Source organism: Thermobia domestica, chromosome 5 (assembly GCF_964235325.1).
Source record: "Thermobia domestica chromosome 5, izTheDome1.hap1.1, whole genome shotgun sequence".
In the NCBI taxonomy this organism is placed as follows: Eukaryota; Metazoa; Arthropoda; class Insecta; order Zygentoma; family Lepismatidae; genus Thermobia; species Thermobia domestica.
In genome coordinates this window covers 163,420,692-163,441,326 of record NC_137458.1, presented here as the reverse complement: position 1 = coordinate 163,441,326, position 20,635 = coordinate 163,420,692, and the positions used below count along the sequence as shown (strand labels likewise).

At 34.5% G+C, this 20,635-nt stretch overlaps 1 protein-coding gene across 4 annotated transcripts in view; it reads left to right on the top strand.

Moving 5' to 3' along the window:
- Positions 1-12,775, top strand: part of garz (Sec7 domain-containing protein garz) — a 170,047-nt gene extending 157,272 nt beyond the window's left edge. For 3 of the 4 annotated variants that reach the window (XM_081759310.1, XM_081759311.1, XM_081759313.1), the window contains exons 35-38: positions 770-1,153; positions 3,700-3,805; positions 6,759-6,950; positions 11,632-12,775. In XM_081759310.1, coding sequence (XP_081615436.1) covers positions 770-1,153; positions 3,700-3,805; positions 6,759-6,916 — 648 coding nt within the window. In that variant the 3' untranslated portion in view covers positions 6,917-6,950; positions 11,632-12,775. The remainder of the gene's footprint in view (positions 1-769; positions 1,154-3,699; positions 3,806-6,758; positions 6,951-11,631) is intronic. The other variant, XM_081759312.1, reaches the window with a different exon arrangement.
- The last annotated feature ends 7,860 nt before the right edge of the window (positions 12,776-20,635 follow it).

Here is a 20,635-nt window from a genome sequence, read left to right as displayed (position 1 = left end):
CGCAGAACAATGTCATATCATATTGAACAAGAACTATGACACTTCCTTATCTCGACAATGCTTAAGAGCGTGTACCGAAGTCTGTGTCGGTGTAAACCTACAAATACATATGAGTGAAATAATATAAGCATTACTTTTTATGCAAAGGATTCTTATATATTTATTATTTGATTATAGTGAGAATATTTGAAAACATTGACTCTGAAAGGAAGAACGACGTAAAATTTTAACACAAATAATCCAGGAAAAACTGACAAAATAACAGTTTCACTAAATGAAACTCCCCAACTTATATTCAACAGAAAATGTTAAAAATTAAAATTTAAATTATTTACCTCAAAGTTATAAAAACATGCACAAAGAGATGAATCTACAACCACTCTCACCAACCAAGCCCGCCATAAGTGATACAGCACGGCTTCAACATGATAGAAGTCAGCTTCCATCTGCTGACAACAAGAGCAAGCTTCAAGAATTAAAGTCCTGGTGGGGAGAATGTCTCACCACTATGCTTCTATCGACAGGATAAATTCAAATATATGGTAAGCTACGGCCACCACCGTACTTGAAGGAGTTAAAAGAGATTAGTAGTAGTAAACTCTTTGTCGCTTTTAAAATTGTATGTTTTGCGGCCTATTATCAAGGCCTGCTTTCGTGATAGCGTATTAAAGAGATAAGATTATAATTTCCATGTTTGATCTTTGTCTTGTTATTATAATATTATTAAATGTTAGATTACAACTTTTGTTATTATTTTATTCTCCTACAGCAGAACGTATCTCCATTTGTGGGAGTGTCAATATCTGGAATATCCTCACCGTGCCTAAGCGATGTTAGTAGTTCTCCCAGAGGCCTGATTTATACGTCTTCTCCAGTGTCATGCTCTCTTGCTGATGCTGAATCCTCGAGATACTCTGCGTCACCGGCAGTGCCCAGTCCCATATCTTCTCCACTCTTTGTTCAACCAGGAGTGTCCGCAGTGCCCATCTGTTCAACGTATTTTACGTCAACGCAAAGTAATCCACCTTCGCAGACGAGTTTTCCAAGCATCTCTTCGCCACCATTAAATGCATCACCAATTGATTTGTCCAACTCAGGGTCTGTTACCACAAGTCCTGTTGTCTCGAAAGGTGATACATCACACGACTCTGTGGTAAGTATTTGTAGCGACATGGTACGAGAGATGATCTAAACAAAGATAACAAAGCTTGTAAACGACAAGGCTGTTCACAGTCTGGAAATACGTGTGTAATATGGTTATGATAACATAGTACTATTACTCCATACATTTATTAATCCTGCTCAAACACTTACCACAATATGAGATGAAATTTTTCATGCTGGTTGAACAGAAATTTGCGCAAATATTTTAGAGCAATCTATGTGATTTCAGTTTTATCTTTAGTGATGTGACAGTGGTATCCGGACATACGTTTCTTGAAGACAGGTATAAATGGAGATCTCTCGGTGCCAGATCCGGTGCGGAAAGAAATGTTGCCAAATAATGTTATGATTATCTTGAAACTGAGATATTCAAATTATTGCAGTATTGATCCTCTTGAAGAGTTGTCAACGATATTGTACGATTTGTTGAGTTAATTTGAGAACTAATCAGGTGTATCCATCATTGTTGATTCTCGTCGATACACAGAAACTTCTAGCGTGCATCAAGCCGTATGTAAATATAACGACGAGCGCATTGGCGAGACAAAATTCAATGCTAAAAGTAAACTGAAAGGTTATAATTGCTAATGCTTGCTAGGGTGCATTAGTCGAAATGAGAGTCATACCTTTCGCCTCGGACTGTTTTCCGTATTTAGAATTTAACTTCCACTATATGTTTCGGCTCCTCTGTGGCCATCGACTCATGGCGTTGAGATGTGGGTTAAAAATAACCAGAGATGTTGTAGTCCTGTAACTGAAGAAATGCCCCCAAATATTCTGAACATGCACAATGTTAAATTAAACATTTATTTTGTTTAAAATAACTTTCTAATAACTTTCACCTGTTTTTTTTACGATTAGGAATTAGATTTCTGGGCTTTCGGTATCTGTGGTCATGTTAGCTTGTCACGTATGAGGAATAATGTTCCTCGGCAATCACACTGTCCGGAGAATTGGGGGGGGGAAGGAATGAGAAAGCGGCCTGGGACTTACGTTAAGTACCATCCCAGCATTTGCCTGGTGTGAATGAGGAAAACACAAGAAAACCTCACTCAGAATGGCTAGCCTGAAAAAGCTGTTACAACGTTCCGACTGAGTACCTCCTCCGGGAATCGAACCCAGGACCTCTCGCACCAAAGGCGAGACTGGTTTTCTTAAAATGTGGTTAATGTCCATTCTGCCCTCATTCTAATCTATACTTTTTACGTGTTGTGTATTCATTTGAATCTTGTATACCTTTATCACTTTTCACTTCTTAGATATATTATTGAAAAACCTTGTGTTGTACGTAAAATTTCCTCTGTTCCAAGCTCTCACTCTTGTTATATAAAATTCTATACTATTTACTATTTTGTCAGTTTATGGATTGTTTTTCAGATATAGAGTGAGAATTTTACAAGTTTGTTGGTTTCAAAATTTCTTCAGGTAAGAAAGAAGCAGTCTGAAAAAACATATAGAAATGGAATCTTATTGAAATAGTACGGAAAAGCCACACAATCATAGTAAAAATACCGCCTTATTGATATTATTCAGAAAATATAAACATCAAAGGAATGAAAAAAGCTTAAAGTGTATAATAATAACAAAGAAATCACACCACTATAATTGACATAGTAACTTTATTTTTTTTTTGGCAGTATAGAATTTTATATGACAAGAAGTGAGGTTTGGAACATTAGAAGAAGTTGGACAAGTTTCCCAAAAATATATCTAAGAATTGGAAAGTGATTAATGTAATATGATTTAAACGAATACAGAACATGTAAATAGTATAGTGTAGGATGAGGGTATAAAAGAAACGTAAATCAAAGAAAATTGTTAAAAAATTCAGATGCAAAATACGTGTTAAAAAAAAATGTGCTTATAGGGTATTTTGTAGTTAAGAAGACTATTGCAGCGACAATAGTTTTCTGGTGATTCTAGCTTACATCTCAACGCCACGTGCCCATGGCCACAAAGAGGTCCGGAATATAGTGGAAGTTAAATTCTAAAGATGAACAAGAACAACAGTCCGAGGTGCAAGATAAGACTGATTTAGAGTGAAAGAAGTTATGGCAGAAGCAACACCCCTTTGAGATACTTCCAAACATTCATGTGAAAATAAACAATCAAATTTACTGTACCAAATTACCACATAATTAAATTCACAAATAGAAATATCAATCTAGAAACATGTGTAATAAATATTTAAAAAAAAAAAGTCATTGTTATCCAAAGGTATCTAAATAAAGTTCAGTGTTATTAATTAAAAACTTTTAAAAAATTAATGTAGTAGTTTTAATAACGATCAGTTAATTATGTGAGATAATGCCATTATGTGACTACATATTTTTATAGTATCTGTTTTCCTTAGATACTTTTTAAATTTTAGAAACACCTTGTTCTAAAATAATTAGTAGGAATGGGACCGGAATGGCAAAATTACTTAAATGAAACACTATCAAAGTCGATTATTCTGTAAATTCCTTATCTTATTGTTATGTCTTCTACTTATATTCATTCTCATAATGCAGTTTTATAATTCTTTCTATATAGGTTCAGCCGACAATAACATCTGTGCCATCTCCAGCTGCTATTGGTACCACCGCTCAGAAAGTTCTAGGGTTTGTTCCGCCTTCTAGCTACTCCACTGCCACAACAGGTAGGTGTATACTGACAAAATTTATGCCGTGGAAATGAAATCTTAACTTTTATTGTACCAAGGTTTTTCTATATCGTACCATATGTGGTGAGTGAGACCTACTAAACCCATAATAGAACATCTATTTTAAGTAGCACTTTTAAGACATTTTATTACTTAAACGAAATAAATAACATTTGTATTCATAGAACATTTGTTCTTGAAGCTATTGAGAAAATTAGATAAAACTAAATTTCAATACTGAGAAAATAATAAAATTACAATAGACTTACATGCCTCATAAACAAAGTGATCTAAACACAAGTGTGGCGTGTTTCTGTTTGGGTATTCTATGTTTTGTGCAGACATGTGAGTAGCAATCACAGTACCTCGTTTATCTTCTACTCATGGTGTGTTTTTTTCTTTGTACTTGAGTACTCTTTGCAACACATCGTCAATCAGGTACAAATAAAGATATGCATTATCAACAAGTGTAAACATGGTGACTTTAGAAACAAATGTAAAAACAAGACATTTAGAAACAAATGCAGTAGAAAACAGTTCTTTACATTTCTTGTGATCATGTTTTTGTTCAAGCAACAAACATAGTTTACAATATTCATAAAAGTTACCTACTCCAAAAGCATCTAAAATTATGCAGTGTGTACATAATAATATAATAATTAAAAACGGAATATAATTCACATTTTGGATGCTTGAGGAATATTGATTGAATTCAAAATTTGTAGTGTTAACATCAAAGTAAGTAGTGCATGTGGTTTTACTTGCAGTGTTTAATGTTGTCACTTTTCTTAAACCAATTACGCTTGTTAGTAGAGTGAAAAAAGAACTTAAATAAAACAAATGGAACTAAGAAAATTAATTGGTCAATTATAATTATATAGAATACCAGTTAGTGCTTATGGAAGGCAAGTATATAGATACATTGGTAATTTTATGAAAGACTCTGAAATTAAAAAAAGTAATTATGTTGAGAAAAAGATAATCATTGGGATGTAGTTTCACAGACAGCGTTAGTGTACTGAGAAAAAAAAAAGGAAAAAAGAAAAAGGAAGAGAAAGTGGGCTGAGGAGAAGACAATAAAATCTTTGCAGAAACATGCACATTAGAGTATTCTGAGTGCTTTTGGGTGAGCAATTTTAATGAATATTGAATGTGCATCCTATTAAATAGTATGGGTTCGAAGAACGTCCTCCATTCTTGGCACCATAAGGATTAAGCTGTACGTTGGTATTTTAACGTTGGTGGAATGAAAAATGAAAGGTAAAGGTGCGCCTCTCGTTCAGGACATAATCCATGTGGCCCACCGTCGGTGTGAAAATAAGGCTTCACACTTCCATGATCTCACACATAGAGATGATGATGTGGGCAGCACTATTGCTTTAACCTGCTCTGCTCCTGTTTCTCCAGATACCCATTTGACAGGTTAGGTAAACTCACTGAGCCCATGAGAGAATAAATCCCACCTCACTGGCTGTCAAGTCTTAGTCGTCTGATTTGTTGATAGACGCCTTATTGACTATGTCAATGAGTTTTGATTAAATAATCTGTCTGTACAATTAACACTCACTAATCTTTCCTATGTATTCTGGTGTTGGGATGAAAGTGCTATGGAAATAAGGCACATACTCTGCCGTTAGATGTTTGGGATATTCTGTTGAAACAGCTGAGAGTTGTGAGTGTGTGTCTGTGGGATTTGGATATGAAATAAGATTATTGTAGGGTTTCTATTAAACCCTAAATTGACAATTAGATTATTGTAGCGTTACGAAGAAACTCGAGTAGTGGATAGTATTTCAGTGTATTGCACTTAAACTTTAGAGGCTGAATAAAGTTCTGGTCCGCAGAATATTGTGTTCTGTTATTTTGGAAAAGAAATATATATATATATATATATATATATATATATATATATATATATATATATATATATATATAGTTAGTTTTTAATTTTTAATTTTTCTTTAAATTTTTTATGACAATAGTTTAATATAAACAACATATATGTTAATGCTGCTGTACTGATAGAAGCTCCATGGGAAATATTAACATTATAATTTATTAATCAGAATCTGAGTACGGAAATCAACAATAAAGATAATAAATTACAAGTTTAATATTCCAATGAAGCTTCCCTCGGTACAACTGCATTTCATAGTTCCGAAATATACGATAATGAACAGTATTTATGGCCCATGTTAAATCGAAGCTTTTCACCCCTAACGTAGGCTTTAGAAAGATTTTTTACATGTTATTCAATTTAGTCTTTTTCAAAGACAACATATCATCCGCATTCACTTTTTTAACTATTGGTGATCACCCACGCACTAGTTCAGAAGTTGGAGGTAACAGTTGGATATTAAGTAAGACAATCTTAGACATAGTATTTACACACTATGCTTACAATTTGAATTCGTGAAATATTTCAAGTTATCATGTGTGAATATGTGAGTCTAAGATCATTTTATGTACAACTGTTAACTCCAAATCTTGGGTTAGTGTGTGTACCAATAGTTAAAAATGTAGCTGTCAATATTAATCTGCTTCTTCTCGTGGTTCTTACGTACGTACTTCTTATCTTCAGGGGATATAAAGTCTTCCCTGTGCGCTCCTGCGAGAAGGCAGTTTTCTTAGTGATAGCACTACGGCTTTTAACGGGCTTTTTCTTGTATTTTTAATCTATTAAGGACCAATTTTTTCTAGATTTTTAATTGTATTTATATATTTATTTTATTTTTGGTCTGAAAGATAATAGAAACAAGAATTAAAGGCGTTATTATTGTGAAAATACTGATGAAATTAGGTTTAAATTATCTTTACTGAAATAACATATTTTCATAGGGGTTGTGTTTCTTAAAACTTCATGAGGTTACAACATTGAGCTGAAAATTGAGTAATGTTGTTGTAACTCTAGGGTCATTATTACGATCAACAGAATCTGTTTGTTTTCCAGGGACCCCTGCTGTAACTTCTTCAACTGTTCCAGTATGCACACCCAGTGTTCTTTTACTTTTAAATCCCAGTTTAATCGAAGGAACTAATATACCAAGCCTTCCTATAATATCTCCACGGCCAACTACTTCTGAACAACAAACTCCGAAGCAACCATAGCCCCAGCTGCAAAATAGGGTTAAAGCATTATGAGGTAAGATGCTTTCCATTTGTAAGGAATGCTAATCCTGTATTATTATACGAGTATACATAGACTGTTCTATAATTAGTGTGTAAAATTTCTAACTACATTATAAGCAAAACAATCTATCAAATCTAATATAATTTCATAGCAATATATTAGAAGGTTGAAAGTTTATTTCATAAAAAAGGATGAAACATTCTTCGTGCTGTTTTTAGTCAAAGATATATACCGGTAGAAAGAGTTCAAGCTATGACATAGGGACAGGGACACAGGGACAAGAAAAAGCAGGAAAAAAGTTTAAGAACAGAGTAGTAACTGTGAAGCATCCAGTTAGTCGATATGTTGTAATCTAGGCGTGTGTGATATTGTTACCACGTTAGAAGTAAAGTTTGATAGATTGATCCATAAGATTATTGGGGCTAAGGAAAAGAATATGTAATTTACGAAAGAAAATTATATATTTATGATTATGTAAAGTAATAGAAGGGGAATAAAACATAATTTCTTCTTCCATCAACGTATATTAGAAGTGATTGTACGAATATAACGAACAGCAGTTATCAACATTTAAATGTACGCAAGTAATTACATAATATATTCCAATAATAAATATGGTTTAATTCTTGTTATATAACATTTTTCCTGAACCAGTTGTGACGTGGAAGATTCTAATAGTTTGTAAATGAAATTAAGGAAAAAATAGGGTTTAAATTGTGTATATAAATTTACAAAACAAGAAAAATTTCGGAACGAGTCTTCTACGAAATTTACGAGACGAGACGAAAATCATTTCTCGTCTCGTCTCGTCTCGTGGGGAATAAAATTAGAGAGACAGAACGTAATACAACACGTATTTTATGACCCGAAAACCTGTATTCAAGTGATTTATCGTATGATTTCAATGATGTTTAACAGTTATCATTTTAATGATATTTAACAGTTTGTGAAAGTTAAATACTTTTGTTTTTATTCATTCTCGGCAAAATTAAAAATTATGTTTTTGTTAGCATAATATGTCAGTCTTTAATTGATAGTTCGACTGAAGAGTGAATGCTTTATGCAGTCTTCTTGACTTTTGGAGGGATTTTCGAGAATTATAGCGAGATAGAATTATACGAGTACATACGAATTTGTTGACACATACAAACTGATTCTTTTTTCTGTATTGATGAAGGGGAATTTTCCTTTTCATAGACGCATGGATGAAACATAATTGAAAAAGATTGTCTTCCGTTAGACGACAAAAATATTTGAAAAGGAAAAACGTTTTGAAAGAACTATACCAATAGTTAGAATTGAAATCGTACCACACACTTGCTTCGGGGGTCCATTTCCTATCGGTATGCATGAACGCAACGTAAGATTTGCGTTTTATTTTGCGATAGTCATCATAGTAGTAATAATAATTATTTGTTGCATTTTTCGCGTAGCATTGCGATCTGTAAATTTTGCGAAAACCGCTATGGATTGTGAACCTACCATTCTTCACGCTGCTTCACGACGTTGTTTTAAGATTGGACAGGGAGTACCACAATAATGTCAGTTAAGCATTGCTCTTGATTATATTCAAAAACATGTTAAAATAATTATACACTATTATTATTATTATTATTATTATTATTATTATTATTATTATTATTATTATTATTATTATTATTATTATTATTATTATTATTATTATTATTATTCACTTTCGCTATGCTTTCGAAATTAATTACACTTCAGATGTGTACTCTAAAACAAAAACTCATGCGCCCCTGCTTTCATCGACTATAAGTACTATTCTTTACTTGAGCGAAAAACGTAGGACCACTAATATTAATAAGATATAATAATAATAATGACTGTATATTAACTCGTCAGGAAATCGTGTTACTAAAAAAATCAGTAAGTAACCGATCCCTATAGCAAGTTCTTGCGTTTGAAATATATATATCATACAATATTTAGTTTTATCGAAACAATTTTTACAACGAATTTAAGCATTGATTGTGAAAAATTAAACCAATGTTTCTCCAGTAAGTATCCAAGCAGAATTCCATGATTATTTCTTTATTATCTGGCAACACTGCACTATTCCTGCAGCATTTAGCGTTGCACCAAGAACACCTAGTGATCCACCTTAACAATTTTGATTACTTTTTATTCCACTGAGTTAAAAGACTCCTTTTAAATTCTCCAAGCATACCTTCCCTTCCATTTTAAGAGCTAAAAGCGGTAGCAGTTATCTAGCTGCTGATTACATACTCTTAAGAGATTCATTGGCAAAACTGATACGAATTCATTTGAATATTTATGCATTTTTCTAATGGTTAAACTATTAATTCCATTTCTGATGTCGAATATGGATGACAAATTACGTAGCTATGATGCTGTGCTCTATTTAGTGAGTTATGATATAATTAACAACTTAGATTATGATCTGCAAATGTATTGAACAGTTAGATATTTAATATCCACAGATGGAGACCACTGTGGCTCAGTGGTAGAACGTTCACTTCTGGTGCGTAAGGTTCCCTGGTTTGATCCCAGCCCGCGGTAAATGAACTTTGTGGTGAACAAACACCTGCTGCGTGGGTTTTCTCAGGGTTCTCCCGTTTCCTCAACCTATTTCATTCCACTGTTATCATCAGTCTAATGATCACTGTCTCCCATAACCTCAATGGCAGATAAAGTGGGACATTAAACTAAAAAAAAAGACTATTCACATATATAATCTGCCTATTCAAAATACTTGAGATAAAATGTATGTATAAAAGTATCCGGATAGTCATATTCAGTATGTATAAAAATATCCGGATAGTCATATTCCGTGTAGGAATTAATAGCCCTCAATTTGGATGGAATTGTTAGTAACAGTAAGAAATAATGAAGATTCATTTATAGTAGCAGGTGAATAAATTATAAAATCGTTGCAAGTAGTTGGAAACTACAATTTAAAACTATATTGTTTTACAAGGAGTCTTGGAATATTTCCACAACCCAAACAGCAGGCGCGTGTATAAGCTGTTATCAACCGTAAGTACAAAATCAAACTGGCCTAAGAGGTACTGTGACAAGTGGATTATTTAACACGGAGGCCGTCACTCCGTCAGAATCTTCAGTCCATTTTTAGTGGCAGTGACGGTGAATGCTCAACAATGTCTGATACGTGAAATGTTACTGTATGAGTTCGTACTCGGGCATAACGCTGCCACAATATCCCGAAACATTTCTCATGCGAAAGGCGCAGTGAGCCATAGCTTAACAACTCGTTGGTTCCAGAAATGTTGTACAGGTTGTAAAAATGCCGAAGATTAGCTAAGGTCCGGTCGCCCTAGGATAACATATTCTGAGGTCGTACGACATGCCATTGAAGAAAATCCATCCACCAGCACACGACAGTTGTCAAACAGATTCGACATATCTGAGTTCACTGTAGTGTGTGGCCTTCACAAACTCAGGAAAACAATCAGGAACTGCCGTATTGTGGCACATGAGTTGACCCCAGCTCAGGCCCAGAAGAGAGTTATGCTGACAGCTGATGCAAAATCCGCGTGATGTGCTTTTCCAGCAACAGATTGTCACATGCGAAGAAAAGTGGGTATTTTCCGAAACCGGAATGTGCGTAAAGAATGGTCGGACAAGAGCCAACTTGTAGAACCTGTCGTCAAATAGAGCTATTTCGAGCTAAGGTCCCGCATTGTGCGGTGAAATTACGATGGGGTAATTCACTTCCGAGTTCGTTCTTAATGATCGTATTGTCAATGCCAACCTTTATTCCGAACAGTTGGAGACGATATATACTGCACTACACTGAAAATATCGTGCATTGGTGAACCGAAAGCGCTCACTGTTACAACAGGATAGCGCGAAATCACGCTCGGATCGAAAAACAAAAAAAGCAGGAACTTAATGACATTGAGTTGATGCCATGCCCAACATATAATCCTGCCCCTTCGGATTACAGCCTGTTTCGATCCATGGTGCACTTTCTAGAACCACAATGCTTCAGCATCCAGCAGGTGGATTTATTTCTTTGCCTCCAAGAACAAGACGTGGTATCGAGGAACTAAGAGGAAGGTGGCTGCATACATTCCAGTACGAGGGGCTATACTTTGACTGTTAGCCTGCTTTCGTTGTATTGTAATTGCAAGTATGTTGTGTACCAGAATATAGCAAGGTTTATGACTCACCCTTGTAAATTCTAAATTCCTTTCTCTACATTCGTTCTTAAATTGCATTCCCAAAAAATATGTATGATGTGAGGTAAAGTGAACGAAAACTTCTCGGTAGTCCTGTTTAAAAAAGAAAAAAGTCGGAACACTTTTCAACTCTGGATTTGCTTTGACTTGGTGTGAGTTTAGCATCCCGTTCAGCAGCGAGACTATATAAGACGTGGCCCTACAGTTAACGTGGCATCCGTACCTCATGAAGACCAACCGGGAACCAGACATGTGTATCCCGTGCCAAAGGTGTGTATGCACGCTATCCACATAGCCGCGGGAGAGCCCCTTTTTTAAAAGTTGATGTAATTTATTGGTCTTGCATATGATTCGGTCTTAAGTCTGTTTTGCCTGTTTACAAACAGTATTTGGAAGCAGTTCCATCTATAGTACTTTCTAAAGTGTTTTTTTTTTTTTTTTTTTTTTCTTTTCCTTGCTACAATGAATTCTTAATTCTAAATGTATATTTTTCCTTGTTATTCCAGAGTGAGACAGAAGATAGTTTCTCCTTTCTGTGTGAAATCAGTGAGGTCCACAGCTCGATATTCATATTTTAATAGTGTTGCTGCAGTCTGTTTGTGGATTTTAGCTGCAGATATCAAGTTCAAAGATATATATATGTATGGGGTTAGGGAAATATATTGTATTCTTGATATTGTATTCTTCTAAAAAGAAAAGAACGTGAGTACAATGTGGTAATGAATCATAGATTATTTACCTCTTAAAACTGTTTTAAATCTTTTTAAAACTTAAGTATATAAATAAATATTTGCAGATATTTATTATGTATATAAGAAGCATATGTGTACATATAAAGATATATATTGTGTTGAAAACAGTATGAGCAAAATGTTAATATATGCATTCAAATATATATTGTAAAAACAACATTGTATATAAATATGTACAAACTATGTTTAATGTGTGTAAAGTACAGTTGTGTGAAAAAAGTGCCGGAAACTTTTACATAGTTACTATAAAGCACTTTACAATTTCAAATTGTTGTTTATTGTTAACTTAAAAAAAAAAATCCTTTGACTACTCGATAATTCCTTTTACCTTTCTACTATCAGGTGATATTCGAACGTCTTGGACTTTTGTGATGTTAGAAACTTGCCTCCATATAAGGAAGTTCCTTAAGAAATCGTAGTTCGATAGTAATCAAAAACTTACCTAGTAAGTGTCTATATTTTATAATTAACTGCACCGTTTCGATGAATAATTCACCATTGACATTTTAAAGCAAGTTTCAGTTCAATGTTTAAATAAACAAAGAACTACTTTTATAGCATTGCACTTCTTAACGTAATGCATTCTCCTGTATGATGTTTCTGTGTTAATAATTTCCAACCTATGCTCACAGATCACCGAATCAATATTTTTAACATTATTTCTGGAATTCTTAAACATTCTTTTTCACTCATAAAGTAATTATATACATTGTCTGCAGAATCTGAATAATTCTATTTAAGCATGGCTTTGCATGTATATGTAAAGCTAATAAAGCAAAATGGAATCCGATTTTGACGTACTACAAGATTTACTCACAGTCTACCCTAGTTGCAAGAAAGCTTTACAAGAAAGCAAAGCCAAGTTTTGCAAGAAAGCAAATATTAAACAAAACAAAAATTCCAACCTTATTCATTACTTAAGGTTCAAATCGGTCAAGTCTAAAGAAACGAATTTATTAACTAATTTATTAAAAACACGTTTACAATTTCGTGAAAGAAAAAAAAAACTGTTTTCATAAAACATGGCGTTTTCTCTCTCTCTCTCTTTTATATATATATATATATATATATATATATATATATATATAAGAATATTTACCCCTATTGCTTGAGCCTGTAGTCTAACTAACTAATTAAATCAAGAGCAAGGGGTGAATGAAGATTACGTTTAATGATAACTTTCGTGAATTTCCTCGAAACGCGGCGCGTTTTCCTTGAAGCTTCTGAATTGGGCTTATCGCTTGAGATTAAAAAGATTAAGTATAAAAAAATGTTTTCATTCTAAATTAAAAAAAAAGAAATCTTCAGGTAAGTTTTAATAATAATAATAATAATAATAATAATAATAATAATAATAATAATAATAATAATAATAATAGTAGTAGTAGTAGTAGTAGTAGTAGTAGTAGTAGTAGTTGTAGTTGTTGTTGTTGTTGTTATTGTTGTTGTTGTTGTTGTTGTTGTTGTGGTGGTGGTGGTGGTGGTGGTGGTGGTGGTGGTGGTGGTTCAGTTTTCATGAATGATCGTGTACTCGTAGTGTGTCTGTGCGTGTTTCCTGTGAGGATAAAGAATTATACTTAGTTGAGGTTGAACTCGTTTAGTAGTAAATGGCTCGTTGATTACCTTAACTTAAAAAGCATTCCCTCACTTTCATTGTGCACCACTTATAAAGTAATTTACAGATACTCGTGTATAAAAATGATTCAGAGTACACATATACAGGCACTCAACTAGTACATAGTTGTTACACTCATTCCAATCAAATAACAATCTTTCCGTACAAAATCTACAGGATTTTTTTTCTATTGCGTTGTGAGAGATACTAGTAATGAAAAGATCGAAATCTCCTTTTTCTTCCAAATTGGCGTTGATGTCTAACTAACTAAATTGTAGAACTGTGGAATGCAGATACTGGGCCCAAAATTTTCTCTTACCAGGAAGTGTGGGAAAAATAAGAACAGAGCCGAGCAGAACAGAACAGAGCCGCAACCAGCCACAAAAGTTTGGGGGTCCATAAGTATGCTAGGGGAAGAAAAGTAACAATTCGAAACCTTTCTATATATGAATAATTACTCATATCTGATATTCGAAATTCTCATCCTCTTCCTTCACTCTAGCTCCCTAATTTCTCCGAGGCACATTCCGCAGTCTCCGTATCTTTGCGGACAGCAACACAACGCAAAAAAGGCAAAAATCAACTATAATTGCTTACCGCAAACAAATACGCGAATTTCACATTGTGTCAAGGCAAACGGCTAGCGAAATGGCTGAGAATTATAGGCCTAATTAATTTATTATAACGGATCTCAGAAATATCAAAACTTCATTTTTGTATTAAAGAAACACATAATGATGCATTGTGGTTTGGGGCCAAAAATTTTTAGGGGGCAGGCCCCCTAGCCCCCTCTAGTTGCGGGCTTGCTCAGAACTATTATGCATTTCATCCCGTTCGATTGCATTCCAAAATTACGTGATAGACTCATTTTCCCAATTTCTACTAAACTAAGGTACTTGCAGCAACGTCAATTACTGGATTTGTGTTTTGTGCGACTTGTTTCGTATAACTTGCGAAGTGATATATAAAAAGAAAACGCCGAAGCACAACATGAAGAACATTTTTGATTTGCTTGTAAATTTCTTCGACCACAACATAATCAATGATTGTCCAATAAACGACCGAGAGCAAAGATGCTCACAGAATATCTCCGATATACTGATTGGAGACTGCAAAATAACGACGACGATGTAACTGTTACACTGGACTTTTAAGACTTCATCCTAGCGGACAACAGTAAACTCAACGTAGAAAGCTTAATATCGTTAAGGAGAAGTTTTGTGTCGAGCTCTATAGATCTGGATTACGACCGTTTAGAAGACTAACCCAAACCCGGAAGTTCAAGAAAAGGAAGTAATTGTTTGGTCTCGTGACACTGGTGGTGAATGAAGAAAGAAAGAAAGAAAAACAAAAAAACAAATCATGAAGCAATTTACTTGGGTCATCAATAAAAAACAAGTTAAAAATTGATTTACACCGTTTAATAAGCGAAGCGTCCACGTCTTACTTTGAAGATCATCGATGTCAAAACTTCCTAATCTTGAAGGCAAACACGAGCTAATGGCTTTGATATACATAACCAAGATATCGAAATTTGGGCTAAGGAACAAGCCACTGCTTTGCAAAGACAAACAATAAAATTCAATATAACTTTGAAATGGAATTAAATGGGAGGGAATTAATAGTTGTTCTGAGTAGACTATAAAAAGTTCTTTATTTAAAATAAAATACGGTAGGTCTAATAATTTCTTCTACACTCCAAAATGTTTAGGCACTTCCGACAGGATTAGAATGATGAAATTTGGCATGATTGTAGCCTTCCGGAACTAACCCACAGAAAAATTGCCAAAAGTGAATATTTTTAGTTTTTAAGGGGTCTAAAGGGGAATTACGAAATTCCCATGTTATTTAAATGGGCTTATCTTTTAGGTAGTTGTAACGTTATTTATGATTCCTTTTGTTACATATATTGCTCCCAATTCGAATCATTAGATAAGTCAACACGATTCAGTACCTTAATTTTTATATGCAATTGCAAATTCTAATAACTGCATGCCTTGAAAATCAGGCACATCAAATGTATAGCACAACTAACTTTTTATTTTCAAAATTTTATGAATAATCTTTCTGTTGTTATAGCAACACGAAACAAATAACTATCTCTAGTTACAGCAACTACCATTACATGAACATCAATCTATCTCGACATATATTCTACATTTTTCTTCTTCTTCTTCATAACATATTGTGCACTTTTAAGCACCGTTGCCCAAAATAGCTACAATTAGAAATGAAAGTAATTCACAGATGTCAGATATACAATATCGTTGGATATATGGCTCTCGACGAGGACTTCTTAAATTAATTACAATTGAAGAAAGAATTCTTGACCGTTACATATTTTACATACGTGGTTAGCTTACTTTCCGAATAGCCCTCACATATATAAAATATAATACATATATATTTTAATTTCATTTTGTTTTTAACAATAATCTTACATTCATTTAATAATCAATTTCATTTTAATTTTATAATATCGACGAAGAGGACTTATTCAAAATACGATCCTTTTGCTGATTATTTAGGTCCTAAAATAGATTCTATAATTCAATATCACCGGAGTTCATAAACAAATTAAATTAAAATATATTGAAATGTTACATAACGTATTTCTTCCATTTGGGCATAATTAAGATAATTATAAAAGATTTTGAAAACACAATATTGATAAGTGAAGCGAATTACAAAGAAATCATAACAATACTCAAAATGAAACAGGGGGGCGCGGTGGCTCAGTGGTAGAGCGTTCACCTCTGGTGCTTGGGGTCCCGGGTTTGATCCCAGCCCCCGCCAAGTGAACTTTGTGGTGGACAAACACCGTGCTCGTGGGTTTTCTCGGGGTTCTCCCGTTTCCTCCCACTTTCTTCATTCCACCATTTCACTCATCTCTCATTATCACCGTCTCCTTTAGCCTAACCGGCATAACCGTGGGACGTAAAACTTAAAGATTTCATTTCATTTCAAAATGAAACAAAACAAGAGTTGATTAATATCATTAACCAAGAATACAAATAAAAAAAATATATTAAGAACTAGCAGTTTATGTGGGTTAGAATACAATATAACATGTTTTATTTATTAAGGCATAGTTAGCATAACTTTGATAGACAATATTCGTATTCATTTACATTAAGAACATTATTTATACTATCTATATAGAATTCAAACAAAGTACGAATGACAAATGAACTCCTTATGATATTTAAAGTGAAATAAAACAAAAGTCAATTGAATATGTTTTCTCGGGCGCCACAACATTAGCTTAAGTTACATTACCAAAGAATTCGGTTAAATTACATTGCACGCCACAATCTTGTATACAGTTCTGCCTATTATTTGCTTCCACGGTATCTTGGTTTCTATTTTGAGAATTTCTGCCACCTATGAAATTGTTATGAAACCCATTTCGAGAAAAAATAGATAACTGTTTACGTGAGTTCTAAATGTTGTACGATTACTATTTATATTAGGGATGGCCAGAACCGGTTTTCGGGTCTGAACGGATCCGGTTCCGGAACCGGTTTTTCGGATCCAGGTCTAGAACCGGTTTCCAAGATCCGGTTCTGGAACCGGGTTTTCGGATCCAGGTCTGGAACCGGTTCCACTACCGGTTCTGAAAACCAGATCTCCAAGAACCGAAACTTTGAGACCATCCATACGCTAAAACCGAGCTGCTGGCAGGATGTGAACAGTGTGCTAGATGAAATGGTGGAAGCGACAGGCAGGCGCTCAGGCGGCGGCCGCTTCTCTCACTTGACTAAATAAACTGGGTAACTGGCTAACTCATTGACCAAACAGGCAAACTGGCCAACCCATTTGGCTAAACACCCACTGGTGGACCAAATCTTTTTTCTGGGGGCACAAGCGGGTCTGGGCGGGGAGGGCACAAGCGCATGGTCCTCTTTGCACTGTTTTGAAGGTGAACTTGTGCCTCCTTTATGGGTGTTTGGGGGCTTTCGCATCCAGGTCTGAAACCGGGTTTTCAGATCCAGGTCTGGAAGCTGTTCCTAAGATCCGGTCCTGGAACCGGGTTTTCGGATCCAGGTCCAGAACGGGTTCCGAAAACCGGATCTCCGAGAACCGGTTCCGCCGGAACCGGAACTTTGTGGCCATCCCTAATTTATATTTCTTCTGAAATTGGGTTCGGTTATATTACCGGTATAATTGAACCTATCAGTACTTCTTACATTAGGACTACATTCTTCACTCACATTGATATTTCGGATTGGAATATGATTGGCTTGGCTTCGGTTGTTATTAGTTTGGTTTCGATTAGTGTTACTTTGCACCATTGATTGATTTTCAAAATTTTGTACTATCTTAATTAGATGATTGAAATTAATGCAATGTGCAGAAAACAATATTTGCTGCAACCTAAAAGGTAACAATATCCGGATCGATGCTATGATTCGTGATTCCTGTTGGTATGGATTAATTAATTTCAACTCATTATATACGGAAATCACAAAATCAGTAAGATTTTTATCAATTTTGGGATCATACCGTCTGTTTCGAACCAAAGCGTCTCGGTTTGCAAACATAAAATAATTCTCAAAATTGGAAAGCAGTGCGTTCTTAAAATCTAAATAATTGCGTAAACTCCCCCTGATCGCTTTGAACCAAACAGAGCATGGTGGTAGCAAAACGTAAAATCTTAAGAAATTTTGATCTGTCTACCTCAATTAAATCGCATTCTTCTTCGTACTTTTCTAAAAATATACTTGCAGGTATGTCTTCTGACCTTCCACTAAATTTCGTTAAAGACCTTATTTCACTTAATCTGAAAGGATGATGATTATGAGACTGTTTCAAATAATGAGACTTTACGTATCTGGTTTTCCGGCGATGTGATGAATACGGTCTTCTTTCCCGGTGCTAGAAGCACTATCATCCCTCTCAGTACAACTTTCCGATATATCACTTTCTTCCAAAGTTAATCTGGGTTCATTTGGCCTATGGTCGCTATTAGTGATCTGATCAGGATTATCATTTATGGTAATGACCCTTTCCTTGATATTGTGTATTTCTTCCTGTAATACTTTAATTTGGTTGCTATGCTCATTAACTTGGGTTTCAACCACTTCCACCGAACTTTGTACAATTGTAAATCTGTGCAAAATTTGTTCCATCCTATAGTCTGTTCGTTCTAGTTTAGTGTTCATTTGCTGCGTAATTTGTTCAAATGTGCTATCCATTTGTTGTAACCTAGTATCCATCTATTGTGTTTGCTGTGTCAGTTGCTCAAATTTAGTATTCATTTGCTGGGTAATTTGTTCAAATTTGCTATACATTTGCTGTGATTGCTGTGTCAATTGTTCAAATTTAGTATTCATTTGCTGTAACAAGGATTTACCTAGCTGTTTTATAGGTCAGCCACATTCGTTGATGTATTCGATCCTGGTGTTTCAACATCACCAACTTCTTTATTAGAGGAACTGTACCAAAAGTGGGCCCCCATTTTGTTTTTTCCATATATCTAAGAAAATATCGGTCAGAAAAAAATGCTATTCAGGCTGAAAATAATATGATATGTAATTGCTTTGCTTGTTTCTTCCCATAACAATCAAGGAAAAAATAGGTTGAGAAAAAATGGATTTTCATATGGACTGCATTTTCGGCATTCGAAAAAACTGCTCCAAAACCGGGCCCCTTTAAATTTAGATAAATTACACAAAGCGAAAACCTGTACTACTTAAATAAGTTACGTATTTAAGCTTAAAACAACATCCTAAACACTGGGGATTGAATTAAAATGAAATATGAATGTTTAAAAGACATTATTAGAAGAAATTGAAACAAATTCCGAAAAGTAAAGAACACACTAAAATTGAACTTAAAACTTAAATATTCCACATTCTAGTGGCCGAAATGCAATCTGAAAGTCTTTTTCTTAACTCCTGCACAACCTTTCAAATAGATTAAACTTGTAAACTGAAAATGTTTAAACTTAAATATTCCACATTTTACTGGCGGAAATAGCAAATCAAAAAGTATTTTTTTTCTTTCTTTCTTTTTTAAGCTCCAGAACAATCTTTCAAATAGACTAAACTTGAAGACAGAAACTTTCAAAACTGAAAAAATTAATATTCTACTGGTAGAAATCAGAAATCTAAACATCTCTCTTTCTCCAACCTATTTATTTGGCATTAAAAAAAAATCAAACTTCAGAACCAAAACTTCCATATTAAAAGTGATAAATGAAATGTTTCACAAAGTTAAGATTTCTACTGACAAAAGTCACAAATATAAATGACTTTGTCAGTCTCCTCACAATCTACATGGGCCCACTAAGAGCACATGACACAATGGACCCAGAGTTCAATTCTCGTATCACTCAAAAAATTTTCATTGCAGAACGTGCAGGTGGCATCGTCATCCGTGGACGATGTTTTCCCCGGTGGAACGTTTAAAGTTGAGAATATTGTTGATGCTTCCTTATATCAGAGATTGAGCCACAATCAAAATCGTCTTTCTTGGTTCTTTCTTTCACCTTCGGTGGTGTCTTTTACTTTCCTGGATCATAGGATCTTGATAATGACTTGACACTATCATGGCGTCGACCACGATATTGTGTTATTAGTTTCGGCTTTGTTTTGGGCATTTTGGTCCTCTTGAAAATTGTAAATAAATTGCACGAATCATGAGAATTTGGTATGAAACATATCTTTTACTTTTACACAACATAGTAGGGGCTCGCTTTAGGATTGACAAGGGGGCCCACTTTACGACCATACATGTTTCTACTTTCAGTGCAAATAATTTGTCACTCCTACGTCTAAATTACTAGCTAATTACATAGAACACACCTCTTACCATTAAGATTAAATAAATAAATAGTTGGCTCACTTATCTCTTTACTAACTATGGAAAACAATGCTTGCTCGTCGGAGCTTCAAAACTTTCCACTGCATGAAAACTCGTCAGATGTTGATTGCAGAACAAAGGATTAACTGATCAACACAGGAACTAGCGCTGCATGCAACAGTAACGGTAAACTAAAATTCAGCTTATTTCTAGCATTCTACGCCAATACCCGGAGCATTTCGGCCACTAGAATGTGGAATATTTAAGTTTTAAGTTCAATTTTAGTGTGTTCTTTACTTTTCGGAATTTGTTTCAATTTCTTCTAATAATGTCTTT